The sequence below is a fragment of the Aythya ferina genome, assembly GCF_964211825.1.
Source record: "Aythya ferina genome assembly, chromosome: 2".
Classification (NCBI taxonomy): Eukaryota; Metazoa; Chordata; class Aves; order Anseriformes; family Anatidae; genus Aythya; species Aythya ferina.
Genome location: NC_140297.1, coordinates 693764 through 702801, shown reverse-complemented (window position 1 = coordinate 702801; position 9038 = coordinate 693764). Strand labels below are relative to the sequence as shown.

The 9038-nt window shown below is 74.1% G+C and overlaps 2 protein-coding genes across 4 annotated transcripts; both read left to right on the top strand.

The window, feature by feature from the left end:
- The first annotated feature begins 322 nt into the window (after positions 1–322).
- LOC311430723 (protein HEG-like) lies at positions 323–3738 on the top strand. Of its 2 annotated transcripts, none has more exons than XM_084507549.1 (11): positions 323–417; positions 1126–1251; positions 1375–1460; positions 1540–1598; positions 1691–1845; positions 1922–2050; positions 2295–2337; positions 2444–2481; positions 3117–3192; positions 3386–3524; positions 3604–3738. In XM_084507549.1, exons 1-11 carry the CDS (start codon positions 336–338, stop codon positions 3676–3678), a joined length of 1008 nt encoding a protein of 335 aa, XP_084363675.1. In that variant the 5' UTR covers positions 323–335; the 3' UTR covers positions 3679–3738. The 2 variants fall into 2 exon arrangements, with proteins under 2 accessions (XP_084363675.1, XP_084363674.1); XM_084507548.1 differs by having other exon boundaries at positions 1922–2052; positions 2249–2337.
- A 497-nt stretch (positions 3739–4235) lies between these two features.
- AOC1 (amine oxidase copper containing 1) lies at positions 4236–8088 on the top strand. Of its 2 annotated transcripts, none has more exons than XM_084507899.1 (5): positions 4236–4349; positions 5290–6845; positions 7016–7304; positions 7475–7607; positions 7730–8088. In XM_084507899.1, exons 2-5 carry the CDS (start codon positions 5303–5305, stop codon positions 8003–8005), a joined length of 2241 nt encoding a protein of 746 aa, XP_084364025.1. In that variant the 5' UTR covers positions 4236–4349; positions 5290–5302; the 3' UTR covers positions 8006–8088. The 2 variants fall into 2 exon arrangements, with proteins under 2 accessions (XP_084364025.1, XP_084364024.1); XM_084507898.1 differs by lacking the exon at positions 4236–4349 and adding an exon at positions 4617–4684.
- The last annotated feature ends 950 nt before the right edge of the window (positions 8089–9038 follow it).

Sequence of the window (9038 nt, the reverse complement as noted above, 5' to 3'; positions counted from 1 at the left end):
ACAGGGACAGGGACAGGGACAGGGATGGGACAGGGACAGGGACGGGGACGGGGACAGGGACAATAATGGGACAGGGACAGGGACAGGGACAGGGACAGGGACAGGGACAGGGACAGGGATGGGACAGGGACAGGGACGGGGATGGGGACGGGGACGGGGATATGGACAGGGACAGGGACATAGGGACAAGACAGGACAGGACAAGGCTGGGACAGGGATGGGACAGGGCCACGGGGCCAGCACGGGTCGGGCCGTGTCAGCTCTGCCCGTCCCCCCCCCGCCCGCCCCCCCGGCCCGGCAATCATTAACCGGGAGCCGAGCGGGGCCTGGGCGCGATGCGCGGGGGAAGCCGCCTCTGCCTCCCCCTCCTCCTCCTCCTCCTCCTCCCCGTCCTCCCCCTCCTCTGCCGGGGGGCAGGTAAGGACCCCCCGGGACCCCCGGGACCCCCGGGACCCCCGGGACCCCTGGCACGGCCCCACTGCGGCACGGCCGGGGCACACCGGGACCCCGCTGGGGGGCAGGGGGGTTAGGGGGGGTCTGTGCCCATGGGACAGTGGGATCGGGGGGCTGTGCCCATGGGGACACCAGGGTCACAAACGTCCATGCCCATGGGACATTGGGGTCTGTGTTTATGGGGACAGAAGGGTCAGGGGGGTCTGTGCTTATAGGGACAGTGGGGTCGGGGGTCTGTGCTTATGGGACACTGGGATCAGGGGGGTCTGTGCCCATGGGGACACTGGGTTCAGCAGGGTCTGTGCCCATGGGGACAGCAGGATCAGAGGTGTCCGTGCTAATAGGACACTGGGATCAGGGGGGGTCTGTCCTTATGGGACATTGGGTTCAGCAGGGTCTGTGCCCATGGGGACAGTGGGACGAGAGGCATCCATGCCTGTGGGACACCAGGATGAGCGGGGTCTGTGCTCATGGGGACAGCAGAATCAGCAGGATTTGTGCTTATGGGGACAGCAGGATCAGAGGTGCCCATGCCCACGGGGACACCGGGGTCTGTGCCCATGGGGCCACCAGGCTCAGCGGTGGCTGTGCCCACGGGGACTCGGGGCTCAGGGCGGGACGTGGGGTTTATTGGGGTCGGTGCCACGGGGCTCAGCTGCTTTCACCCCACAGCTGAGCCCGCCTGCGGGCCCGGCCGCCCCTGTCCCCCGTGGAGCAGCTGCGTGGAGCAGCCGGGGGGTGCCACGTGCCGCTGCGAGCCCGGCTTCACCCCCAGCACCGACCGCGGCTGCGTGCCAGGTAGGGGACGGGACCCCCCGGGGGGCTGCGTGCCGGGCGGGGGGGGACACTCACACTCACACGGGGACCCCCATGGGATGGGGAACCCCCCGCTCCGGCCGCCCTGACCCGAGCCCCCCGAAGCCAGGACGTTCCCGGGGCTCCTGACGCCGCGGGACCCCGAAGCCGTGGCCGTGAGCCCCGTGCTGGAGGCGGATCTGCCCCGGCTGGTGAGTGGGGGGCTCGGGGGGGGGCTCGGCAGGAGGGAGCCCACCCGCAGCACCCAGCCGAGCCCCCCCCCCCCTGCAGTTCCAGCGCATCCTGGGGTCCCTGGACGCCTACGTGGCCTCGTCCCTCCTGGAGCCGCGGTGAGCGCCGGGGGTCCTGCCCGCCGCCCCCCCCCCCCGAGCCCCCCCAGCACCACCGCCGGTACCCGGGTGACGCGGTGGGCTCCCCGCAGGCGGGGGGCGTCGGGGGTGACGGTGCTGCACAGCTTCTCCGTGCTGTCCTCGGTGACGTCCCGGCACGTGGAGGAGGCCGTGGCCAGCTTCCAGGCGCGCTGCCGGCCCCCAGACCCCGGCTGCCGGCTGCTGCGGGACGTGGTCGCCTACCGCAGTGCGTGGGGTTTTTTGGGGGGGTCGTGGGGGGGGGGATCCCCTGCTTCCTGAGCCTCGTCCCCTTCCCTCCCCAGGCATGAGCCTGTGTGAGCTGCAGCCCTGCGACCCCGCGTCCACCGTGTGCCTGCCCCAGGAGGGGCTCGCCCTCTGCGCCTGCCGCCCGGGTTTCCGCAGCGCCCACCCCATGGACCGAGCCTGCACCGGTGGGGGGCCGGGGGGGGGCAAAGAGGGGGTCCCACGGGGGGCTGGGATATGGGGTGGTCTTCGCACCGCAGGGGGGAGGGCTCCGTGGGGGTGCCGATGGGGTGGGGGAGGTCTGAGGGTGGGGGGCGCAGCCCGTGGGGCGGGGGCTGCCCCAACGGGGGGTCGTGGCCCCAAGGGGGTCTGAACCCCCCCCATGTCCCCCCCTCTATCTCCGGGGGTGCACGGCTCGCCCTCCGTCCCCAGCCTGCCGCCCCGGCTCGCGGCTGAGAGACGGCGTTTGCGAGAGGTGAGTGCGACCCCCACGGCCCCCCCCGGCCCCTCCCGGCCCCCCCGGGGCTCTCGGCCCCGAGCCCCCCGCCCCGCCGCCCCCCCTCAGCGCCCGCCCCCCGCAGGTGCCCCTTCGGCTTCGGCGGCTTCGAGTGCGAGGAGCGTGAGTGAGGCACGGGGACAGACCCCGGCCCCGGCCCCGACCCCGACCCCAACCCCGGCCCCGATCCCAATCCCAACCCTGAACCAGACCCCGACCCTGACCCCGGCCCCGATCCCGACCCCGACTCCGATCCCGACCCCGCCCCCTATCCCCATCCGGATCCCTATCCTAATCCCGACCCCGACCCCGTCCCGATCCCGACCCCGATCCCAATCCCGATCCCGACCCCGGCCCCAACCCCGACCCCTCCCCGATCCCTGCCCCGAACCCGACCCCGATCCCAGCCCCGGCTTCGACTCCGAAGCCGACCCCGAAGCCGTCCCCGATCCCGACACCGACCCCTGTCCCCTCCCCAATCCCGATCCTAATCCCGACCCCGACCCCTCCCCGACCCCTCCCCGACCCCGATCCCGATCCCATCCCCGACCCCGACCCCGACCCCAACCCCTAACCCCATCCAGACCCTATCCTAACCCCGACCCCGACCCCGGCTCGGCCCCGACCCCATTTCCAGCCCTGACCCCATCCCGATCCCAATCCCGATCCCAATCCCGATCCCAATCCCAATCCCGATCCCAATCCCAATCCCGACCCCACCCCAATCCCGACCCCAATCCCGCCCCCTCTCCCCGCAGCCCTCCTGCTGGCCCTGGTGCTGGTGTCGTGCTGCGGGGGGGCCCTGCTGCTGCTGCTGCTGCTGCTGCTCGGCGGGTACGGCCCCCCCCCGGCCCCCCGACCCCCCCAAACCCCCCGACCCCCCCGGCCCCCCCAAACCCCCCGGCCCCCCCCCCGCTCTGCGTGGGGAGGGGGATGCGGCGGGGCTCCCCCACTCGCACCCCCACGCGGAGCCCCCCCCGTGCTCCCCAAATCTCAGCCCCCCCCTCTCCCCCCCCCCTCTCCCCAGGAGATCCCGGCGCCCCCCCCCGCCACCTCCCTCCCCGCTGCCCGCCCTGGGGGCCCTGCAGTTCCCGGCGCGGGGGCTCAGCCTGCCCCGGGTGCAGCCCTGCGGGACCCCCGAGGCCGAGCCCCCCGAGCCCCCCCCGGTGAGTGTGTGCGGCGTGGGGGGGGCGGGAGATCCCCCCCGTGGGGCGCTCCCACGGTGCGTGACGGCTCCCCCCGCAGCCTGCCCGCATGGAGACCTTCCTGGCGCACCGGGGGGGCCCGGCAGGACGGGGCGAGGACCGCGACTATTTCTGAAGAACCAGCCTTCCCCCCCACCCCCCCCACGCGGGACGGAGCTGCGGGGATCCACGCGTGGGGGGGTGGGGGGGGCACCGCTGGACCCAGCACGGAGGATAAAGTGGAAGCCGCAGCTGCTCCGCGTGGTTTTTGGGGTGGGAGCGGCCAATGCGCATCCGCATTTATGGCACGGGGGGGGGGGCAAGGGAGCAGCTCATGCCCTCCCACGCCCCCCCCCCCGTGCCCAGGATGTAATCACGGGCACGAGTGGGAGTCTCCCGCGCCCGCCCTGGCTGTTATCTCGCCTCGTCCCTGGAGTTTGATCGCAGCGAGGCCATAAAGAGCGGAGCCCCCGGGACGAGGAGGGCGTGGGGGGGGGAACGACCGGACGGGGACGGCCACGGGTGTTCATTAACCCGCGGGGGGGTTGGGGGGGGGCCGTGCGCGGAGCCCCACGCGTGGGATGCGCTGGGGTGGGAAGTGGGAAAGGGGACAAGGGAGTGGGGGGACGACGCACGGGACGGCTCCGCGCGCTCCTGCACCGAGTGGGGAGGAAAAGGGGGGGGGCCGCAGCATGGGACCCCCACCCTGGGGTGCTGCCCCGGAGCACGGGGCCCCTCCCCGGCCCCCCCCGCGGGGGCGGGGCGGCGCGGAGCGGAGCGCGGCGGCGAGCGGCGGCGAGCGCGCAGGTGCGGGAGGCGGCGGGGGGGGGGGGGGGGGGGCAGCCGGGGTCGGAGCCCCCCCGTGGGGGGTGCTGCGGGGGGGGCACCGTGGGGCGGCCCCACTCGTGGCGGGGCGAGGGAGGGGGGCGCGGCGGCCGTGCCCGTGCCCGTGCGCGCTCGGCACCGGGGATGCGGAGCCCGCTCCCGGCCTTGACCCCGGGGGGGGAGGCAGCGGGGGCAGGATCTGGCCCCCGGCCCGTGCAATGCGCAGGGGGGGGCGGAGGAGCCGGGGGGGGTCAGCGCCCCGCGGCACGGCCGGGCCGGGGCAGAGAGCCCGGGAGGCGCCGCGCTCCCCACGCGAGGTGAGTGGAGGGCGCACGAAGGGGGCTGTCGGGGCCGGGCGCTCCGCCAAGGAGGGGGTCCCGGGGGGGCTCGGACCCGGGTCGGGGGGGTCATGGTCAGCCCCCGCAGCCCCGTACCCGCTGTTTGTGAGTTTTGGAGCGCCGGAGGAGCCCCACGGAAGGAGCCGCGCAGCGCTCGCTGTCCCCGTGCCCACCGGGGGGGTGGTCCCCGGCACCCCCCAAGCTCAAGGCGCTGCTTTCGGGGACCCCCCCGAACCTCCAACTGGGATCACTGGGGCTGTGCAGCCCCCGTGCTGGGCACATTGCTGCTACTGTGGCTGCTCGGGGTATCACTGGGTGCCCTCCGGGCGTGGGGGGGGGCTCTGCTCCCGCAGGGGCCAGTGCCCGGTGCTGTGGGGCAGGACGAGGCGCCCTTTGCTGTGCAGAGCCCACGCCGGGTTTTGTGTGCAGGCAGAGGGCACCCATGGGTGGCACCATGGTGTAGGGAGGGGAGTAGCCGATCCTCCTGCCTGGGGCGCAGCGTGAGCGCACGGCACCGCCATCCCACCGCGGCATCTCCCCAAGGCAGGGCTGGCCCTGCTGCTCACTGCCCTGTTCCTCCCCAGGTCCCCGGGAAGGATGTGGCCGCTCCGGCTCGCCTGGGCGCTGGCCGCGCTGGGCATCGTGGCCGGCACCGACCCCAGCGCGCCGCCGCCGGACAAGGCCTCCATCTTCGCCGACCTGACGCCCGCGGAGCTGCGCGCGGTGCGGGACTTCCTGATGGGCCGCCCGGAGCTGGGGCTGTCCCCGAGCCGGGGGGGCTCCCTGGCGCAGAACACGCTCTTCCTGGTGGAGCTGCTGCCCCCCAAGAAGCGGCTGGCCCTGCGCCACCTGGACAAGGGCGGCCCCGCGCCCCGGCGCCAGGCTCGAGCCGTCGTCTTCTTCGGGGGGCAGGCGGAGCCCAACATCACCGAATTCGCCGTGGGGCCCCTGCCGCGGCCCAGCTCCTACCGGCCCCTGCGCTTCAAGGGCAGGCGCACCGTGCCCTTCGCCGCCCGGCCCATGACGCAGCTGGAGTACGAGCTGCTGCACCGCGCGCTCGTGCAGGCGACGGAGCCGCTGTACCGGCTGCTGCGCGACGCCACCGGCTTCTGGTACCACAACTGCACCGACCGCTGCCTCACCTTCTCGGACATCGCACCCCGAGGGCTGGCGCCCGGCGAGCGCCGCAGCTGGTTCATGCTGCAGCGCTTCGTGGAGGGCTACTTCCTGCACCCCGTGGGGCTGGAGATCCTCATCGACCACCGGGACCCCGATCCGCACCGCTGGGCCGTCCAGAGCGTCTGGTACAACGGGCAGTACTTCTCCAGCCCGCAGGAGCTGGCCGAGCGCTACGAGCAGGGGCAGGTGGCCGTGGCACGGCTGGCCGACCACGCGTCCCAGCTCCTCTTCTCCACCTACGTGCCGCGCGGGCGCTTCACCACCGGCACCCCCACCGACGTGCACGGGGCCAAGGTGTGCGAGCCCCAGGGCCGGCGCTACCGGCTGCGGGGGAACCGGCTGGAGTACGGGGGCTGGAGCCTGGCCTTCCGCCTGCGCTCCTCCTCCGGCCTCCAGCTCTTCGACCTGCGCTTCAACGAGGAGCGCGTGGCCTACGAGGTGAGCGTGCAGGAGGCCATCGCCTTCTACGGCGGCGACACGCCGGCCGCCATGCAGACCAAGTACATCGACGCCGGCTGGGGCATGGGCTCCGTCACCTACGAGCTGGCCCCCGGCATCGACTGCCCCGAGGTGGCCACGTACCTGGACGCCCACCACTTCTACGACACCGACAGCCCGGTGCGCTTCGCCCGCGCCGTCTGCATCTTCGAGCTGCCCACGGGCGTCCCGCTCCGGCGGCACTTCAACAGCAACTTCCAGGGCGGGTACCAGTTCTACGCCGGGCTGGAGGGGCACGCCCTGGTGCTGCGCACAACCTCCACCGTCTACAACTACGACTACATCTGGGACTTCCTCCTCTACCCCAACGGCGTGATGGAGGCCAAGGTCCACGCCACCGGCTTCATCCACGCCACCTTCTACACGCCGCAGGGCCGGCGCTACGGCAGCCGCGTCCAGAGCCACGTCCTGGGCAACATGCACACCCACCTGGTGCACTACAAGGTGGACCTGGACATCGCAGGTGCAGCCCCCCGCCGACCCCCTGGGGCCGGACCCTGTGCCAGCGGCTGCGGGAGGGGGCTTGGGGGTGGCACGGAGCCGGGGAGGGGGCTCGGGGCCGTGTCCCTGCTGCCGCTGGGATCCCCAGGGTGATCCTGGAGCGACTGCGGCTCACGGCCTCTCCGCTTGCAGGCACTGGCAACAGCTTCGAGACGGTGGACTTGAGCTTCGAGAACATCTCCAACCCCTGGAGCCCCGACGCCCGCGTGGTGCAGCCCTGGCTGCGCCGGCAGCCGCGCCGCAGCGAGCGCCAGGCGGCCTTCCCGCTGGGCCAGGCACTGCCCCGCTACCTGCTCTTCTCCAACCCTCGCCAGCACAACCGCTGGGGCCACGCGCGCAGCTACCGCATCCAGCACAGCTCCCACGCCGGGCGCGTGCTGCCCCGTGGCTGGAGGGAGGAGAGAGGCATCTCCTGGGGCAGGTGGGGCTCCGGGAGGGGCTCTCGGCAGCGGGGACCCCCTGGTGCATCCAGGGGAGTGGGGTGGGAGAGGTGTCCTGCAGGCATGTGGCACGCGTGCATGTGGCTCTGCAGGGTGCCCGTGCTCAATGGTAGGGCTGATCCTGTCCCTGTCCCTGTCCCTGTCCCCGCAGGTACCACCTGGCCGTGACGCGGCACCACGAGAACGAAGCCGTCAGCAGCAGCCTCTACACCCAGAACGACCCCTGGGAGCCCCTGGTCAACTTCGAGAGCTTCATCCGTGACGACGAGAGCATCGAGGACCAGGTGACGGGGACAGCGGGGCTGGGGACAGCGGGGCTGGGGGCTGGGGCTGGATGGAGCAGGGGTGGCTCCGGGCGTCCCCAAGCCCCGTGGCCCTCTGACAGCCGCGGTCCCCCTCCACGCAGGACCTGGTGGCCTGGGTGACCGTGGGCTTCCTGCACATCCCGCACGCCGAGGACGTCCCCAACACGGCCACCCCCGGCAACGCCGTGGGCTTCTTCCTGCGCCCCTTCAACTTCTTCGACGAGGACCCCTCGGTGGCCTCGCTCAGCCCCGTCATCGTCCGCCCGCTGGACCAGACCTTCTCGCGGCTGGAGGTGCAGCGCTGGACGCCCGACACCCCCGGCCCCTGCGTCGCGCCGGGGCCCTTCACCTACAACGGCACCTACTGGCCCGAGTGAGCGCGCGGGGACCCCGGGGACCTTGGGGACCTTGGGGACCTTGGGGACCCCGGCCCCTGGGGCTCAATAAAAGCCATGCCACCACCTGCGGCCCCGTCTCTGCCTGGCTGCGCCCCCCCCCCGCCGTCTGTCGCAATGTTTGATGACGCCTGCGTTCAAGGTTGGCCCCCCCGCACCCTCCCGCGGCCTTTGCCCCCCCATCCCCTACGCACCGGGCTGCTGGCGCTGACCCCAACCCCTCCCGCACCACCCCGGGGGTCCCCAGCCGCCTCCCCCCCCGCAGCGCAGCGGCACACAGAGACGCGTTCTCGGTCGGGTTTATTGGGGTGCGGGGACGGGGACGGGGATGGGGGGGGCTCCTACCGCAGAAGGCGACATGCGGGGCTGGGTGAGGGGGGGGGACACGCAGAGACCCGGGCAGCGCCCGGCTACGGGACGACGGCACGAACACGGCACACGCTACGGGGAGCCGGGGGGGGTGGGCGCGTGCCCCACAGCCCCCGGCCGGACCCTGCCCGCGCCCCCCCGCCCCGGGGCGTCCCCCCCCTTGTGCGTGTGGCCCCGGGGGTCGGTGCAGGCGGGGGGGGGCCGGGGCAGCGGGCGGGACCCCCCCGCCGCTCCCTCCTGCCCGGTGCCACCCGCTGGGTGCAGGGGGGCGACCCCGGGGCGGGGGGGGGGGGCCGCGGCTGGGGGCGTCCCCTGGGAATAGGGGGGGGCGCGGGGAGGGGACGTGGCCCGGACCCACGGCGCGTGGGAGGGGGGAGAAGGCGCCGGGCCAGGGCCAGGGCGAGGACGGGGACGCGTCCGGAGGGGCCCACGCGGGTGCTGCCGCCCGCCCCACGCCACGGGGGGCAGGAGGCACGGCCGGGACCCCCCCCTGCCCGCCCCCAGCCCGCCCCCAGCCCCACGGGCACAGCGCGGCCCCGCGCCCCCGGGAGCCCCCAGCGCGCCCCCGCGAGCGCACGGCCACGCGTGGACCCGCACCCACGGAGCGCGCAGGGCGGGCGGGCCCGCGCCACACGGAAACACGCGT

Excerpts from the sequence above, each read along its gene's own strand:
- LOC311430723 (XM_084507548.1), top strand. The coding sequence starts at position 336 with ATGCGCGGGGGAAGCCGCCTCTGCCTCCCCCTCCTCCTCCTCCTCCTC. Across the intron at positions 1,846-1,921 it reads GGACGTGGTCGCCTACCGCA|GCATGAGCCTGTGTGAGCTG; the intron begins GTGCGTGGGGTT and ends TTCCCTCCCCAG. Across the intron at positions 2,482-3,116 it reads CGGCTTCGAGTGCGAGGAGC|CCCTCCTGCTGGCCCTGGTG; the intron begins GTGAGTGAGGCA and ends CTCTCCCCGCAG.
- AOC1 (XM_084507899.1), top strand. The coding sequence starts at position 5,303 with ATGTGGCCGCTCCGGCTCGCCTGGGCGCTGGCCGCGCTGGGCATCGTG. Across the intron at positions 6,846-7,015 it reads GGTGGACCTGGACATCGCAG|GCACTGGCAACAGCTTCGAG; the intron begins GTGCAGCCCCCC and ends CTCCGCTTGCAG. Across the intron at positions 7,608-7,729 it reads ACGAGAGCATCGAGGACCAG|GACCTGGTGGCCTGGGTGAC; the intron begins GTGACGGGGACA and ends CCCTCCACGCAG.